This window comes from Thamnophis sirtalis, unplaced genomic scaffold, assembly GCF_051295495.1.
Source record: "Thamnophis sirtalis isolate CommonGarterSnake01/CBP01778 unplaced genomic scaffold, rThaSir2_p1.2 scaffold_6, whole genome shotgun sequence".
NCBI lineage: Eukaryota > Metazoa > Chordata > Lepidosauria > Squamata > Natricidae > Thamnophis > Thamnophis sirtalis.
Window position 1 is genome coordinate 30723973 of NW_028261386.1, and position 19724 is coordinate 30743696.

Here is a 19724-nt window from a genome sequence, read left to right on the forward strand (position 1 = left end):
CTATCTATCTATCTATGGTGTTTGGTATCAGAATTAATGTTGAATGTAATACACTTAATACAAAAAAATCTGTTTCAAGTGAGAATGTACACTAAACTCAGAGAAAGAAGTTCACATTCTTCCATCCATGTACCTGTCCATTTTATTCTTTCCTATTTTGGAAAATTCTGAGAATAAGTTAAATAAATATGGTCTATTTATGTTGGCTAGCTGTGCAGGAAGGCCTTTGGACTCTAAAAATCCATAAACCTCTAACAGTAAAGTGCATCTTAATTATTGGAGATCTCCTATTCAGATTTATTTTTTGTATTTGCTTATAGTGAATGACAATAATAATAAAAAATCGGGCAAGATATGGTTTCTTCCTTGCCCGTAGAATGTCGGGTTTGTAAATGCTCTGACTAGGTATAATTTTTGAATATCTCAGTATCATTTTATGATGTTGTTTATTCATGAAGAATTTGTAATATCTTGCACATATTATATGTGACACTCTGCAATAACACATTGGTAGGTCACCGTAATTTGAGAGCTTTCATATCACCTAATGCCCTTTCCTATAAAAAGATGTATACATCAAGATCAGTTGAGAAAGGAATTGCTTGAGTTTAATCAAAGCTCCATTTGAATCTTTATATGCTATGATTTCCTATCTTCAGTCTACTAATAGAAAATCTGTAGTAGAATATCATAAAGGCAATATTTGTCCATGTATCCTGCCTTGGGTCTTATTGTTTTTATTCTGTGAGTGATAAAACGTAAAACTATAAGCTGATTGAAAGATCTTAGTTAATTAAAGAAGAATACAAAAAGTTAAATTTGCATGCAAATAAAACACTGGATGGGAAAAAAGATGGCCTCTGGTGATGCATATATATCTACTATCTTAGAAAAAAACACTGTCTCATCTAAAATGGTGGCTACCACATACAAGTTTTATAAATACTGATTAAAACATTTAAACTTGCTTTAAAAGACACAATTAATTAGAAACAGTAATGTGTATTTTAACCAATTAAGTTTAAGACTAGTTCTTCATTGTAGCTCTGTGATTATTTCTCATGGGATAAGACAAGAGCCCAATCAGAACAATCTAGAACTTAATAGGATTTCCTGGTAGGAGCTCCATCCCATGTGAGACATGCACAATAAGGCATGCTTTCTTTAATCCCTTTAGTTTTATTTTCCACCAACATAGTAATAGCGCATTCACTTTTAGAAATAATTATTGATTCTTTTAGAAATTTTCCTTCTTTCACTTCGTTCTATTTCAAAACAATTATATATCTTTGTTTCATGTGTGAGGGATTGTGGGATATAGGTCCATTCAGATATGACCTTGAAGGTTCCATTTTATACAAATGTTCCCCCAATGGATACAACCTAGACTCTTGCAAGCACTGCCAGGTATTCACAAAATGAACTCTGTGATCGTTCAGATCAGATTAAAAAATGGATTTGGAATACATGTAGAAAAAATATACAATACAATACAATAGCAGAGTTGGAAGGGACCTTGGAGGTCTTCTAGTCCAACTCCCTGCCTAGGCAGGAAACCCTATACCATTTCAGACAAATGGCTATCCAACATCATCTTAAAGACTTCCAATGTTGGGGCATTCACAACTTGTGGAGGCAAGCTGTTCCACTGATTGTTCTAACTGTCAGGAAATTTCTCCTCAGTTCTAAGTTGCTTCTCTCCTTGATTAGTTTCCATCCATTGCTTCCTGTTCTACACTCAGGTGCCTTGGAGAATAGTTTGATTCGCTCTTCTTTGTGGCAACCCCTGAGATATTGGAACACTGCTATCATGTCTCCCCTAGTCTTTTCATTAAACTAGACATACCCAGTTCCTGCAACTGTTCTTCATATTTTAGTCTCCAGTCCCCTAATCATCTTTGTTGCTCTTCTCTGCACTCTTTCTAGAGTCTTCACATCTTTTTTACATGGTGGCGACCGAAACTGAATGCAGTATTCCAAGTATGGCCTTACCAAGGCATTATAAAGTGGCATTAACACTTCATGTGATCTTGATTCTATCCCTCTGTTTATGTGGCCTAGAACTGTGTTGGCTTTTTTGGCAGCTGCTGCACACTGCTCATATTGGCTGGCTGGCTCATATTTAAATGGTTGTCCACTAGGACTCCAAGATCCCTCTCTTTACTACTATTGAGCAAGGTACCATCTATGCTGTACCTGTGCATTTCGTTTTTCTTGACTAAATGTAGAACTTTACTCTTTTCACCACTGAATTTCATTTTATTAGTGCCCAATGTTCAAGTTTGTCAAGATCCTTCTGTATCTTTAGTCTATCTTCTGGAGTGTTGACTATTCCTGCCAGCTTGGTGCCATCTGCAAATTTGAAGAGTTCCCCATTTATTCTCTCATCCAAATCATTGATGAAGATGTTGAAGAGTACTGGGCCTAAAACAGAGCCTTGGGGTACTCCACTGCATACTTCCCTCCATGTAGATGCAGTTCCATTGAGGACTACACGTTGAGTGTGATTGGTCAGCTAGTTACGAATCCATCTGGTGGTAATGCTGTTTAACCCACATTCTTCTATTTTATCTAGTAGTAGGTATCAAATGCCTTACTGAAGTCCAAGTAAATTATATCGTAAATTATTCCTCTGGTGCACTACTTTTTTCACATTATATGAGGCTGCAGCTCCTTAAAGGATCTGTGTTTGTAGGGTTATTTGTTCACTACGGCAGCCTACCCCTTTGATTCTGGGAAAAGGGGTAACTGCTTTAAAAATTGCAGACAGCTCTTGTTCACATCCCTAAACTCTGAAGCATCCTTTTGGAATCAGATGAGATATAGCACAAAATGGCACAATAGTTTATCTCATATATAATCCATTTTAGGGAACAAATTCCTTACCATGTTTCAGAAATTTCTCTTTTGAATATGTACCTTCAATCTTTGTCAACTCTTAATGACCTTATAGATTTTCTCCCTAACAATTTGTCTCCAACCTAGTTATTCAGATCGTCCAATGGTGCATTCATTGCCTCTGTAACTATCTGCCTTGCTGCTGGACAACCTTTTTTCTTTTCTTCTATCTTTCCTAGCTTTAGAGCCTTTCCCAGAAAGGTCCCTAAAGCTTAGTCACAATCAAGTTTAAGATCCCTTTCTTTGCTGGTATTCCCAATACACTGCTATAGGAATTGCCAATAATAAGCATTAGGAAAATTGCTCAGTAAGTTACTCAACTGCTTAGAAATACCCTCCCCTGTGGGCCTCCAAACACAATAAAAAGTCTCTTAATTAACCTACAACATTCCTGCATACTTGCAGACCAGTGGTGGGTTCCTAACTGGTTTACTACTGGTTCGCTGAGAGAGGGTGTTTTGTACACACGCAAAAAGTTTGTATTATAAGTAACCAGTTTGCCTCATAAAATCTCATATAACTTAAAAGTTATATTGTACAATATTATATAAAATTAATAAAATTAATATCAAAGTACATGATTTTTAAAGAAAATATTAATATTTATTGCAACTTGACATAATTGATGAACTTTAGAAATGCTGTTGAGCCATCATGTAATTTGGGTTGTTTTAGTGTGTTGTATAACTTCTGCTCTTTGTGTTTTTCATAAATCCTGGATGAACTTTGCTTCGGGTGCAGTGCATATACTAAACCCAGCCACCTCACTAATACAGTTCTATTATATTTTTAAGGACTTCTCTATGGATTGTGGTATTTGCTATGCTTATCGTCTAGATGGGGCTATTCCAGACCAGGTCTGTGATGACTCTCATTGTGGTCAAACTTTTCATCAAGTTTGTTTATATGAGGTATGATTATCAAAATCATTCAATATTGTCTTGTGTTCTAGGCATTTAACTCAATGCAGTAGCTGTACTAATTTAAAACTAATGGGAATCTAATTGCTTAGTAGAGAATAAGTAGATTTTTACAACAATAATATATACTGATATAGAATATTACTGCTTACTGTTATGCATCATTGTTTGCTATTAATTAATTTTATTAATTTTAAGTAATAATTATTGCAAATTCTACTTTTAGATGAGTCTTAGGGTTACATTTGTTTTAAAAATAATTCTAAGTATAACCATACTAACATAATTGTCTCTTAAACAAATCAACTTCACTCCCAAAGATGTGTGTGTGCGGGCGAGTGTGTATGTGAGAGACACAGACACATATGGATCAAAATGTACTCTTGAGTTAAAGCCTTGAACAGGAGAGATGCTTATCTTGTTTGCAACGTTTTCATAGCTATCATCTATCTTCAAATGCAGCAAATAACACCTTATTTTACTCTCCAGTGGTTACGTGGGCTCCCTTCAAGTCGACAAAGTTTTAATGTCATATTTGGTGAATGTCCATATTGTAGTAAGGTAAGCAAAGATGAATAAAACTGCTTCCAAATAAATTTGAAAATAATACAATTGTAATTCATGGGAAACTTCATTATAGGCTTGTAGTGCATCTCAGTGTACAAAGCACTAAACTTGGAAGTTTGGGGAATGGTATATATTTCAAATGTTTAAAATCTGATGGTGTTTGTAAAATACTGGAAAATATTGTAAGCAGCTTTATATCTTAATCTGTACATAAGATAACTTTGCTTTTGAAACAAATTTATTCCAGCAAATCACACTGAAAATATCTACTAAGAAAATCTGAATACAAATGGATAACTGCATTTCCTGAGCACTTACTGGAGAAAGCATCAAAGGAAATAGAGAGATAGCATTATTAAGAAGACAAGGACAACAATGGCCACAATATACTGAAACAGTTTTCCATGCAATCCAATCTGAGGGGACCAGCATGTGTAAGAGCTAGTTAGACTTTGAACATGTTCTGGTCGATGGACTGCTGAATATGTGATTCCATTTTCTCTACAATTTTCTTCAAAATTCTGGAAAGAACTGCAGGAATCTGTCCAGGGCAATGATTTTACATAGTCCTGAAAAAGAATGCAAAAACATTACTAGTGGCAATTTGTCCAAGAGCAAATTTTCAGTACTTTGTTGCTAGAGAGGTTGTATTTTACCCTTTGTTCTTCCCTTATATTACCAAAGCTAACTAAAAATAGTAACTACATCATTGATTTTCTTTAAAAAAAAAATAAAGTGGAATGATCAAAAAGATGTATGTGAAGAGTCTTTTTTTAAGTATGTTTTGCTGCCAACTGTGGCTAGGGGTTACAGATATTCCACTTCAACAAGACTGAAATTTGTCTGAAGCAAGCAGTTTGTGAATAATCATATACTAGAAAACTAACATGTCAACTTTTATAAAGTGTGGAGAATATTTGTTCTTAGTGGCTTGTTAGCCCTGGTAACATCTATTTGGAGCATTAGGCATATTATTTGTTTGATAGTAATTTCTAGCAATACTTTCATATTTATTGAAAGTATGTATTTCAGGACAAATACATTATTTCCATTTATCATCTGTACTTCATGTTCTTCAAGAAAAAAGTAAAAAATGGAAAAAAACAAGGTTTTAACAAACAATTTAATGCAACATAACAAACTCACCACTGAAGCTTGAGTAAACTTATTCAATCTAACGAGTACTGGCTTATCTTGTATTTGGCTACTTTTCATTTGTGCAGTGGCTTTTTTAAGATTAAAAAATTCCTTGTTCTCTAGTTGGCTTTCTTGTCCTTTAACTTGCTTCAGTGTCGGCATCAGCAAATGAGCCTATTAAATGTACAGATTAAGCCATCCTGAGTGCAATCCATGAAATGATACAGTACTGCTGCAGCCTTCATCCACCAAATTAGTTTTATGTTAAAAAAAACTTGAGTGAGACCTAACATGAAATAGATCATGCACAATACTAGAAAAAACATTGCTAACATTAATGCAACCATGCAAGGAATAGAGACATTTTATGAAATTAGCAGCTATTTAAGATTATTGCAATTTGCTTTCCTAAGGCAGCATTACTTGAAATAGTTTCAGTATTTTTTTAGAGAATTTGAGATGACTGTTAGTAACCTTTAGAAGAAAGGTTGAGTGAAACCAAGTTTGTCGATAAATAACATACTGTATTTTAATGTCAGTGTCACAAATGAAAAAATACTAACTAAAAGATTTTTCTAAGCTTTTAAATGTAATCTATATATCTATAATATGTTGATAGGCTTGGTTTCCTTATGCCTCTTCCTTTAAAATTCCCTATTATATTAAAGCTGTTGGTTTACATGTATCAGGAGACTGTTTAAATTGAAATCCGAACAGCTGCAAAATGCATTTGTGCTGTGCAACCTAGAAAAGAGCAGTAACAGCAAAAAGAATTAGAAAGGTTAGCAAATTATACCAATGTTTAGATGGAGTAAGAATTATAAAGTAGGATTTATTGGCAATGCACTAAGACCATCAAATAAAATGCACTGGATGAAGCACACACTTAAATGTGTATCTCCAATTCCAGTATTCCACTCAAGAGGCAAGAGTTGTGAATTATTTGCAGAGAATGGGCAAAGATTTGTCATCTCCAATTCTTTAAATCTATTTTTACAAAATAAATTTAATTTTTTTGTTCCAAATACCGGGGGAAATGTTTTAATTGGGCAATGAGTATGTATCTTTTTTATGCTAATCTTTTTAACGAAAAGATATTCTAAGCCACAGATCTTAAAATTATCTAAGTAGGTATCAATTCCCATATTTATCAGCACACAGATACAAACCTAATTTTAATGTAACTGTTTGGTGGATATCCAGAATCTGAGTTTTGCCAAAATTGAACGACTTAAGACAATAATTCACTGCTATTGGTAAAGATGTTTTTCTTTCATATAAGTGTTTCTAGGCTAGAAAAATCCCATTCCTCATTTAGCAAACATTCAGCTTTGAAGCAACCCTATGTCTTATTTGTTTAATCAAAGATTTACTGTATTATGACAAACACCAGACATATATAACAAACTAAAGGAATAATCACTTTTTATAAACTCTTGCCAATATTATTAAATCTCTGCTTCTGCTTTCTTCCATCTTTTTTTGTACGTTATGAACAGGACAAAATGAATTATATCGTATTTGCTACCATATATGACATACCAAGCTGCACATATGAAAGTATTAAAATAAAGTAAAATACACCTGGTACAAAATTTTTGTCTTATATAAGTTATTCAATGCTACAATACTTTAATATGGAAGTTTATGTGTCCTACTTCTATCCCAAATCTGAATTGCAGATCTCATTTTTTCTATTTGAACAGATCTGAAGCAATTGCATTGGTAAAAACTGACTAAGAATAGATCCCACATATCAAATTTGGAATTAGTGGAAGCTTTCTATAAAAATAGACTTGTTTTTAGCAATACATAGTAACAAGCTGTGACAATTGACATTTTTTTGTCATGAGGTTTATATGTACTTGCTAACAGCAAACCCAATGTCCCATTTTAATATCAAGATTTGCTTGATGCCAATACTGTAACATAAGACAGGCTTTAATCTATCCCACAGAAAATTTCCCACTTTTAGATTAATCATTGCTTAACACAATTCTGTAACCCATTCCTATATTGAAATCATAGGAATTACAACTGGGATAAGTGGTGCTGTTAATTTCTTTTCTACACCTCCTTCCTTACCTTTAGTTTTACTGCCTTCCTTATACCAGCACAGAATATATATTGCACCTCCTCACACACCACTATAATATTTTATTAATATAATTGTTGTTGCAAATAATTGCAACAGATGAGGTTAAGTTTGTTTCTCTGAAACCCCTTCCCCACACCACTGCAATCTTGCATGGCAAAAGCACAATTGAAACAAAATACAGCTTTAAAAGCAGGTGTATTGTGACATACAAACAAGCAGCTCAAAGGAAAAAAAATGCGTCACATGCCCAAGATGTCTGCAGACCACAGTCTCTGGCTAGAAGTCAACTCCTTGTTCCCAGCCAAGTCCACCACTAATTTATTTTTATTATTCATTAATCAAGTTTCTACAATGCCAATTTCACTATTTCTCTTAGGAATTGATAGATTTTTCCTGTACTTTGTATGTGTGTGTATAAACACACACATGTACGTACGTACATACATACATACATACACACACACACATTCCCACTACAATCTATATCACAAGACAATATTTGCAGGCTGTGTCCTCTTATTGTAAGAAGCTATTGTAAAACAATGAAGATCACTTAATGGTGTTAAACTATCTTCTGATATTTAAAATAAGTATAAGCAATTTAGTCTAAATTTTCTCCCAAGTCCTAGACATGAGAAAACTGATAAGTCTTGTGAATCTTTGGATGTCTTGTTCTGGCATTTTATAACTTAGATTTCCAAAGCTTGAAAAGCTTGAAGAAGAATGAGGAGGCAAGAGGCTGAATCTGAGAATGCAAGTCAGCTTCATTTTACAAGGAGCTCCTATAAATCTTTAGACATTGTTTCAGAGGATTATGATCCAAGAGGAGCTTTTAAAGTAGAATTATTAAGAATAGTAAGGATATTGCTATAGCTTTAATAGAATCAGTGATTGTAACTTAGATCTGTGTTTACAGATGAAAGAAGAAGTAAACTTATCAAAAAGCAGATTTCTTAATTAAAAATGTGCATATTTCAATTAACTTTAGAAAATTGCACCAATCACAGATACAAAAAGAAGCTGCTCCAATTAATTTAGATTAAATGGCAACCACAGCAGCAAGGAAATAGCTTTTTGCTTTGTGGAAAAAGTGATGAAAAAAAATACCAAAGTCTATAAAACTCTGGGAAAAAAAGGCTTGGCAATTACCAAGATCAAAATCCAGTGGCTTTTTATTAAACATGAACTTTTGTTCTGCTTTTCTGCACAACGTAAATAGTGTTGACAATTGGGTTTCCAAAGGCACTTGCTACAATAAAATGTAATTGTATCATGAGAGAAAGGTGACAATCGGAAGATCATGAAAAAATTACATATTCTCAGTGGTAGTTAATTAGCCATGCAAAAGCCCCTCAAACAGAGATTCTCTTCTATTAGGAATGATTACTATGCAGACCTACCAATGTCAATACCAGAGTTATTCAAATACTTCTTTTGCTAGTAATTGAAGGTTGTAAAGCTTTGGTGCCAAGGTTTGGCTTCCAAAGAGCTAATTTATGACTAGGCTGCTATTTTATGTCTTCAGTTGCAACAGCTACAAAATTCAGCAAATCAAAACCATCTGTGCATTAAGATCTGGATCACCGTTTATCTTACAGCCGATCAGTCACTTTAGTTTGCATCCCACATTTTTGATTAATATATTATTGTGACAGTCCAAAGTTCACTAGGGATATTAAAACTGAATGACGTCTTGACCTTGCCTTAATGAATACTCATCAACAAAGACTTCAGACTTATCCATATGGCAAGAGACAACCTTGTCATGTTTTTAATTGGGGTTGGGAAATTCTGTTAATCATATTAATCCAAGATTAATAATAAAGATTTGTTATTACTGTTACTACTACTGCTACTACTATTACTGTAAGTTTCCAATAACCCACAAATAAGGAGCACTATGGTATCACAGTTCATTTATATTGAGACACATATCGTAATCCAAGTATAAAGCTTTTGGAAGGCAAGAATGAAAATATGGCCAAAAAATAAAATCTCAAGGTTGGTGCTAATGATAGAGAAAATGAAATAGCTGGAGCAATAAAAAGTAACTGCTTTAAATATGGTCTGTGAAATGTGGGCATTCATGATGATTCACAAATATCACAGAACACAAACTATATTAGGCAGAAAGAAAATGAAATTAAACATATCTGCTCCAAGGAAGACTATCCTCCAACTTGAGTGTGATATTCTGTTTGAAACCTATCCAAGAAAATGTCGAAGTTTAATAATGTACTAGATTATCTAATCTGAAGGTTTAGCACTTTAACACTGAACATTGCTTCTTCCACACCTTAAATCAGAAACTTATGCTCAAAAATGTAGCATAATCTACTTTACAGTTTACTTAGATGCCAGAGAGTCCTTTTTTTACTCCCAAGTGACTGGATTGACCATCCTAATCTGTCCCTAGTAATAATATGAAGCTTTTCCAAGGTGAAACTCCTGTAAAGCAAGCTTAATACTGAACGGCATCATGGAAATATTGATGCAGTCCCTCTGAAAGCAGGATTGCTTACTCCCGCCTTCTGGAATCGTTCTCTCCCCCCTCCCCACAGTCTAGTCTATTGATATTTCAAGGAGATCTTCAATCTATGTACTAACCTGGTCCAACTCTGTAGCTTTTCAGTCAGGTTCTATTAGCTGCTAAGGACATATCGGATCTCCTTGATCCTCCCCTCTATTGTTTTTTTCTTTCTTCATTTCCCTCAAAAGTTATCACATTTTCAATTCAGCAATTAAAAGGAATAATTTGAAAAAGACATCTCATATACTCCTACAAGTTTAATTTCCCCAAATATTAAATTTGATTTAAAGTTAACTAATCCTTACAAGATGTATTATTAACTCTTATTTATTTAGACTTTATTGACCTTTATTGTTTCATTACTTACTTTCCTGTGGTGAATTGTGCATTCATTTAGAGAGGTTTGAACAGAGGGTAAATCCAGTGTCTCCATGTAACAAATTCCTTTTTGTTCCAGGCCATTCAAAAGGATTTTCCTCAATATTTCATATTGGGGTTTTTCATCATATGTTAAATTGGATACATTTTTTAAAAATCTGGCTATTTCACCTGGAAAAAACATAACAGACCAGTTAATGCACACAAGTAATCTAATTTTAATCACAAATGTTTACTAGATTAAGGTATGTACCTCTCTAGTCTCTCATTCTACTTTCAACATTGTCTAATCAAGTGCCTTGGTGACAACTATAGATTTTTCCACTGTTATCAAATGCACATATTTTATCAGGCGTTTTCACAGAATTCAAAGAAATAAAGCAAAGTTTATATTGCTTTTCATGTCACTATAACCACTGGTTACATCATGGCCCACTTAGGTTCATTCTACTGACCAATTAAACAGATTTGCATTAGCTTAATGTAGTACTTGACAGTTTGGAATGAGTAGCTGAAAAAGTTGATGTTTCTACAAGACTACAAATAAATACAAACACCAGTTTATTTCATGACATGTAACATGAAGATATTGAAATATGGATGAAGTACAAACTCGGAGCATAAGGCTAGTAATACTGAACTCCAGATTTTATTCTAGAAGGATACATCTGAAAAGAAAAAAGATGAGGTAGGTATAGAAAACTCAAATGCATAACTTTGAAGTAAAAATGAGTATGTACGAGCAAACCCTTTACTTAGTATCAACCTAGTTGAGAAGAATTGGACAGAATCTCATTGTTCATCAAAATAAAAGAAAATAAACATTCACAATTTGCAGTCAATATTTGATCCAAGGTACAAGTCATGCTATTTCTGTCTTCTTATAACTTGCCTTATAATCTCTTGACTTCCCTGCATTTTTTAGTATTAACATTCAAAAATGCAATTGATGTGGCTGCTATTACATTTGTAGCATGTTCTTTTCCAGCTTAAGAACAAGTTCCAAAAGTGGATTATAAATAAACTATTATGTTCTTGTGAGCCACTCAGATTATATATCAAGTCTTTTCAAACAACTCACAAAAATATTAGGTTTATTTGAATATTACATTAAAAAAGAGATATTTTATGTAGAGTGGAAGCAGTAATCTTCCCATAAAATGGCAAAATGTGCATTCCACATCTAATAAAGGGGATATCCAGAACAATTGTCTTCATACAGTTATTCATTGAACAAAGAGAAGCTAAATATAAAGCCTAATGAGACCCAAAAGCAGAAATAAGGTCTCAGCCAACGGCATCACCCAACCAATCTTCCTGGGCTAAAAAGGTTATTTAGACTCGGTCCTACTTACTGCTCGGAGAGAAGACTACCAGAGAATTTTAGGCTTATTGGAAGTTTTTAAAAAAATTCTAAAAGAAGGTAGTGAGAAATTACATCAATATTTTTGTCAAAAAACCCTGCCTAGTAATCAAAACTGGGCTCAATCTGAAGACATCTTAATCCTTTTATTTCATAAGATGTGTTAGCAAATCAAATGGAAATGGGCTTGTCAGCAAAAGTAACTTAGAACGAAATAAAAATAGGGAAGTCCAGTGTAAGAAACTTGTCAAAAAATTTAAAAAATGTAAGGTTTATAAGCAGAAACCTTGTTAGAATGTGTACCATAACTTAGATAATATTATTAAGCCCAAAACTGTGATGCATCAAACAAGCTACTAGTTAAAAAAAATCCTTTATAAAAAACAAGAGAATGGAGTATAAACTCAGAAGGCATGCAAGGAAGTAATATGGGTTACAACAAACAACACAACATCATAATTATGGGCCAATTTGGGCTAAAAGCATTAATGATTACAATTATAGAAATACCCTCTAATGAAGTTATAAACGGTTGGGTAGTAAAGGAGACAAGGACATGAAAAAATTATCAAGACACTGCAGAGAAATTAAATGCATTATCCTGGAAATGTATGACAATATTCATATTTGAATTAATACACATAGAAACTCTGATATAGTGACATAAATAGTTCCTTGAAATTCAGTTGGCAGGACCAGATGGTATTCAGTCACAGAGAAGTCAAAATGTATGAACGCTGATCTCTTAACAGTATTACATGTCCTTAAATCAACCTCTATTAGAAAAAGTACTGGAGGAAAATTCATCTTTAATCTGGGGAAAGTATCATAGTTAATGGTTTTAGGGAGCAATGTAAGAAGTGATAGGCTGCTTAGTTTAATAGTTGTTTCAAGTGAACTATTAGAAACATTAGCAAAACTTTTCAAGCCAATAGGACAAACCTTGCTGAAGGAATAATTGTTTTTATAGAAACAATTCCATTAGGTTCCAGTTCTTCTAAAAGTGTCAACAAGTCTCTTCTAAAGGAGACTGCAATGGACATTGTTTACTTGAATTACCAAGTACTGATGCCACTGCTGTTCATAATCTGGAGGTGGTTAATTTTGCTGATTACACCAAATAATTCAAGCCACTTAAAACAGATTTCTCAAGGGTTTCCAGCAAGGGAAATTGGCATTAAAATAGCATATGTACTCATAGTGATTTATTTAACATTTTAAAACTGCATTAAATAAAGTTTTCCTAATAAATAACTGAAAGGAAGTAGAAATGTCTTGGTAAATGCTATTCACTATACAATGATGGGGACAAAAAAACAACAACCCCCCCACCCATTATCACATGTAGGTTAATAGGATTTTAGCCAGGTGATTTGAAGCTGACTTTGTGATTGTGATGAAGGCTCAGTATCAACACTGAACGAGTTTTTATCTCCTACAAAGAAAGGCAAATTCCATGTTGGCAACAATTAGGAAATATAAAAATGCTCTTAAATAACGTATATATTTTGCAGAATCATTCTTTCCAAATAAGCTTTAAATGTCTTTAACAAAATAATTTAGGTTTCACCAAACTGAACATAATATATATAATTACTACATTTTAACATCTTGTGTGAACATTTTGTCTCAGAATCATAGAGCAAGTTAAATTGAACAAACAGAAGCAGGATAGCAACCTAGCAGCAACACCGTTCTTTAATAAGACAACAATATGGTATTCAGTATCCACTTGTTTCTAACTTCCTTTCAAAACCATAATCAGCTACCTATTGTGGGATTTGGGTATTTTACAAAAAAAACCCACCACCACCTATTAGCTATCTATTCCTTTATCTCTCACTGTAAAAACCATCTCTGTGGCATGTCTATAAAGCACATATCACTCTTTTCGTTTAGAAAAACACCAAAACAACTTGAATTGAGGTGACCATTTTATCAAGGATAGTTCACTTTTATGAAAGGTGTAAGAGACTATTTTCATTCACGGTAGCTCTAGAAAGGGGGTGTCAAATTCACATGTGGCCCTCTTGATATCTGTTTTCGCTGGCAGAGCACTCGGGCCACCACAGGTTCCCCTGACTAGAGTGATGCCGAAGGGGCCACGCCCATCCTGGCCACAACCACCCCGTCCCCCGAGGTCAAACACAACCCAAACACAACCCTTCAATGGAATTGAGTATGACACCCCTGCTCTAGAAGGCATTGCAATATGCTGTGCCCAGCTGAAGGCAGAAGCAGGAAATTAAGGGAAAAAGATTTTGACCAGGTCCATAGCTTTATAAGATTGGAGGAAACAGAAGCATATCCTTTTCTCCTCTACCACTGTGAAGGTGCACCTTTCAGCATTTTCAAGCCAAGTTTGAAATAGAAATATTGGCCATTTGGAGTCATAAACTAGGCAAATTGAGTGGCCATCCTCAAGGGAGAAATATAATAATGCTCACATGTGTTTACACTTACCACAGTTTTCTCCTGCAGGAGCCCACCTTGTTACTGAATCAGGCAGTTCATCAAGAAGCCTAGAACCATAAGAATGAGCCACTTGTGAGATTGAGGGCAAAATGGTAATCCTCCCTTTGGAAGCTAACAAATTCTTTGGGAACCAAGAATAGTTAGCAAATCTCCCTCTCTTCTATATTAACTCTTTACAGACAGATATTAGATTACACAGAATTATGGCCAAGAAAATACATTCACTAGAGTTCCTGCCAAAGAGAAGAAATTCCTCCCAGGATAAGTTTGCTTTCTTTTCTATTAGAGTATAGATTAATAGCCACATTTTAAAGAGTTCACATGATTCCTCCTTGTTGCTCACTAATGGATTTTATACACTGATAGTATTTGATAAATTTGCTATTCCTATTTATATCTATTCAGTTCAGTGAGGCTTATTCTCAAATAAGTATATGGAATACCAATCTCGACTTGTATGGCTGTGTGATCCTCGTGTATTTTAATTACGTGTATTGTGTTTATGTCCCCTTTCCCCCCCTGAGTTGTTCGCCGCCCTGAGTCCCTCCCGGAGAAGGGCGGCATACAAATAAACTAAATCCAAATCCAAATCCAAATCTAAAGTAATTCCAAAATTGCACCAAATCATGAAAGAGTTTCTTGCTTAATAAATTTCTAAGTTAAATTGTACATTCTTTTCTAGCAGAGAATGCTATAGCAAAGATTATGCCTACCTATGAATCAACCAATGTGCCTCTTTTACCTTTAAAATTATTTCTACAAGGTAAGGAATGACTGAGAAAACGTTGGGATTTGTGCTTATTGCAGCCTTCAAATATTCTCTAAAAGGTTACTTTTAACAGAGGAAAAATTAAAATACTTAAAAAGAGACAAACCAAAAATGGACCTTGAAGCTCCCAATATTTTAGCTTTTTTCACTAGGAAGTCTCCAGTGGCTTTCACCTCCTATCCTGACATCATTGGCAGATTTCATATTATTCAGAAGCTGGTCTGAAGTCAACATGTTTGTCAATTGCTTGCTTATACAGGCTTAATCCACCCCAGCGCCGACATATTTCTGTGCTAAAACAAATTCACGTGCACAAACGCACACATGCACACACACTATAGTCTTTAATACTGGAATGTACTGTACTGGTCCAGATCACAGCAAGCAAAAGAGAGCACCACCTCTCATAGTAATCAGTTTCACAGTTTAAATGCTTGTATGAATTTTTGTTTCTTGTTAGCTTTGGAAATGAATAAACCCTTTTGTAATTCAACAGTTTTAAGTGATCATTTCTTTAATATGAGGAAGATTCAGCAGCAGAACTATTGTTTATAGCATCTGCTTTCTTTCAAAGCAAGACTGACCAGTAATTAAGTATAGCTTTGATAGGAAGTGTTGTCCTACAGTTAAAAAAACACCCAATATCATGAAATTTACTGTGAAAGAAGCAAAAGGAACCGAATGTCTCCTACTGCTCTAGGGATGGACCTATGAGGAGGAGAAAGCATACTAGCCAAAATAATAAAAAGAATAGCCCATGTGCAAGCAGGTCTCTAAATGTAAGGATCTGCTCTCTTAAAAAAGGCCCATGCATGCTGAATATTGGTCAGATCTGAAAACAGATACTAAGAGTGCTCAAATAATTATTTGCAATTGGTTAAATCAGAGGCAAACAATTAGATATAGCTATCCCAACAATATCTTTGTTAGTACGAAGCATTTCCATTTAGGTGGGGCAAGGCAATTGATTTGTTAACTTCTCTTCCTTACTGATATCTGTCTATCTATCTAAGTGTCTTTAAGTCAGTCCTGGCAACTTCCTGGATTTTCTTCCTGTGGTTTTCTTCTGCAAGGTTTTTTGAAAGAAGTTTACCATCACCTCCTTCCTAAGGCTGAAAGAGAGAGGCTGGCCAATAGTCACTCAGCTGATTTTGTGCCTAAGGTGGGACTCAGGGTCTTCTGGGTTCTAGCCCGTAATCATACTCCAGAGATAACAAGAAAATATTTTACTTTTACTTCAGCTTTTATGCAGCTTTAGATTAGACATGCATGGCAGACCCTGGGAAAATAGCAAGAAAGGTATTTGGAAAAAATAAGCAATGGATGGATGCTTAAGTTTTCCTCTTCACCCACTTCTCATTTTTTTCTGACTCCACTATTGTACTGTCCAGTATGAGAGCTGCCATGGGCAGAGATCTTAGAATATCAAGAATCAGATATGATTCTTGATTTTCCACTTTCTTCTATCCAGCACACTCTATCCCCTCCACACAATAGGCTTCACCAGGCCATTTAAACATCTATCAGTTATTTTCACATAATATATTACACTTGATTATGTTTAATTGCTGGGTTCCCTAAAATGCCAGTAGAGCAATCCACAATCCATTTCATCAAAGTTCACGTGAGAACACTAATCCCAAATAACAAGGCTAGACATTGCACCAGTCAATACACACCCATATGAGGTCAAGATTTTTATACACCCATACAATGTCAAGATTTTGGCGAATATAAGGAACAAAATGCTATGCTGAGGAAGCCAGGTTCATTTAACAACCGTGTTACTAGCTTAACAACTGCAGTGATTCATTTAACAACTGTGGCAGGAAAGGTGGTAAAATGGGACAAAATTCACTTAACCAATGTCTCACCTGGCAACAGAAATTTTGGGCTCAATTGTGGTCGTAAGTCGAGGACTACCTGTACAGACATTCAGTCTATCCTTGTTTAATTGTTTTAAAAGTCTAAGTACCACATTATGCTTTGGCCCCATTGTGTGGTCTATGTTGTGCCAAATTATGAGGAGCTGCTTCTTTCCAAGTACAGGTGTTTAACCACTATCCGTGGAACTTGTGACAATGCTAAACAGGCGGTACTTATGATTGATCATCGGTTCTGGTCCTCGCAATATCCCTGCGGCCACATGACAGTGAACTGGACACTCAGTGTCTGGCTCAAAATTTCAACATCACAACAGGCTGCAATCACATGGTATCAATTCCCGGTGTTCCTTCCAAGCTTCCCACAAGCAGTCAACGGGGAGTCAGCAGGAAGTGGTATATGAGGTCCTCACTTAACAAATTGCACAGTGTTTGCTTAGCAGCAGCAACTTCTGTTGCTAAACGGTGTAGTCACATGACATCACACTATATAATTATGTTGCTTACTGCAATTCCAGTTCAGTCACAACTGTCATGGTTACAGAGAACTATCTGCAGTGCTAATAATTTAAGTGAAATAGGCTACTCTGTCTGTACCAAGTCTGGGGTCCTCCTGTTGATAAGCTAATAATTCTTTTCATTCCATAAAAGGTAATGCATACTAGAATCCAAAGCCATCTTTGGCAAAAATCTGGCTTAACACCAGACAACTTTAGCTTCACAAATTCTCCAGCAGATGCTTTCTTCATTCCTTTTGCCCAAAATCCAATTAATTGACTTGTCAAATACCCAATATAGTCATTTGGCTTATTACTGCATCTTATCTGACATAAAATTTACTCCTTCTAATAAATATGAAGACGTTTCATGTAAGAATTGAAAGGGGCAAAAGACATATGTAGATTTACAAAACCCTTTCTCTGCATTAAGCTACTTAATTTATATACTGTTGCTGCATACCAAATGTGCTAGTTAAGCAGATAACACAACTTAATGGAAAACTCATAACTACCCAAGTATTTAATTTGAGAATAACCAAATCTAGGCATTCAAAACATGGGTCTATAATTTGTTCTTCAATCCATATTAGCAAGATAAACATTGGAAATGTTTAATTTTTTTTAGTAAAATATCAAGAATCTTGAAGAGCATATATGTGTGTGTATATAGTAAAGGGACTTTAGGAAAGAGATATACCATCCTTTCATGGGGTTAACTGTTGAGTGTAGAATTAATATTTTTTAAAGATTGCATTGCCTGAATACTGAATTGCTTGAAGAGGCAGGTAGTGGGGAATTGTAGTGATCAAGAGTTTTAAAGGAGGAAATATTAAACAATACTGTACAAAGTCAACATTTACAGATACAATCTGTATTATCTGCAGCCTGCAGGCTAACCTCCCTCCCTCTCTCTGCAGAGAGCCACTGCCAAACTGAATGTGCAGATTGATTTCTTCAGAACAAGCCATCCCTATTGTGTACCTCTGTTGTGACTTGCCCTATTTAAAACTTTGCTGCCTTTGCCACTTGTAACCCTCCACTGCAGCATAGCTGGTATATTATGAGCCAAGAAACTGGCTGTGTGGGGCCCAATAATTCACTTACTTAGGTCTCACAGTAAGGGCAGAGAGGCTGCCACACAAGTTCCATTTTGGTGGGGCTAATTACATGCTTTAGGAAGCAGGTGAAATTCCAGCTTCCTTTTGTTTTTCACATTTATGAATGGCCTTTCTGAAAATACCCTTTAAAAAGAAGGGAATAAATGGGGAAAATAAAATTACATTCAAAAGCAAGGTACCAAGACCTTAAAAATAAAACTTACAACAACTGATTAACAACCTTTTTTGTTATCCAATAGTTAATCAATGCCACATGCAAACATGTGTTCCATTCAAGTTAAAGGTAATTATACAAAATCTCTCAAATAAATAGAATATTGTAGTTGCAACTAATAATTGTCCAATTGTATTCAATGAGGCTTTGCTGCAGGATTGTATTTCATAGGTTAGTTTGTATTTTAAAAATTCAAAACACTATGATTCAAGACACTAAGAGAGGTCAGCTGTCTTAGCTATCCAAGGCTATCAAGAAACACTCCTGTACAGACTGGTTTCATCTGTTTAAAGAGATATGCACTACAGACTAGCGGAAAACGGATGGGAGTTAGGATGGATAGACTTAAGCAATGGGGTGCTGAGAACTGGCCATCTCACAATATTCTTGTGATAGCAGGTAACCCCCTATCCTTTGAAGATAAGTTTCATAATAGTATATTCCTTACACTACAAATGGGATCCGAATGTAGGTGAATCCATATAGCACATTTGCAGCAAAATTAGTCAGAATGTCAACTTTATGAGGTTTCTCAGAAGAGTACTCTAGGCTGTGATTGTTTAAGAAAAATTCATTCATTGGGAATTAATCCTGGAGCCTAACACAAGCACACATGGCTTCCCTTCCAGTGACTGGGAATTCATTACTGTTATCTGGTCACAATCTGACCCACACTCGCTTGTAGGTAGAGGAACAACTGCAAAAAAAAAAAAAAACTTGTGCTTTTTGTCAAGAAAAGGCCTCATCTGTGAACCTCCTGGCAGCTTAGCAGAACCTTCTCCTGTCATCTTCATTAAAGTTGCCAGCTGCTGTCCTTTAGCACAGATAATACAAAAGAGGAGAGGGAAGCCATTCAACTCCCTCAGCAATAAGG

The 19724-nt window shown here is 35.0% G+C and overlaps 2 protein-coding genes across 5 annotated transcripts in view; one reads left to right on the plus strand and one right to left on the minus strand.

Moving 5' to 3' along the window:
- FANCL (FA complementation group L) overlaps window positions 1-4771 on the plus strand; it is an 85391-nt gene extending 80620 nt beyond the window's left edge. For both annotated transcript variants that reach the window (XM_087717502.1, XM_014069231.2), the window contains exons 12-14: window positions 3693-3809; window positions 4308-4379; window positions 4633-4771. In XM_087717502.1, coding sequence (XP_087573628.1) covers window positions 3693-3809; window positions 4308-4379; window positions 4633-4668 — 225 coding nt within the window. In that variant the 3' untranslated portion in view covers window positions 4669-4771. The remainder of the gene's footprint in view (window positions 1-3692; window positions 3810-4307; window positions 4380-4632) is intronic.
- Window positions 4606-19724, minus strand: part of VRK2 (VRK serine/threonine kinase 2) — a 57590-nt gene continuing 42471 nt past the window's right edge. For all 3 annotated transcript variants that reach the window (XM_087717500.1, XM_087717499.1, XM_087717501.1), the window contains exons 10-13: window positions 14355-14413; window positions 10518-10699; window positions 5532-5696; window positions 4606-4954 (exon numbers count right to left, since the gene is read on the minus strand). In XM_087717500.1, the coding sequence (XP_087573626.1) occupies window positions 4715-4954; window positions 5532-5696; window positions 10518-10699; window positions 14355-14413 (646 nt within the window). In that variant the 3' untranslated portion in view covers window positions 4606-4714. The remainder of the gene's footprint in view (window positions 4955-5531; window positions 5697-10517; window positions 10700-14354; window positions 14414-19724) is intronic.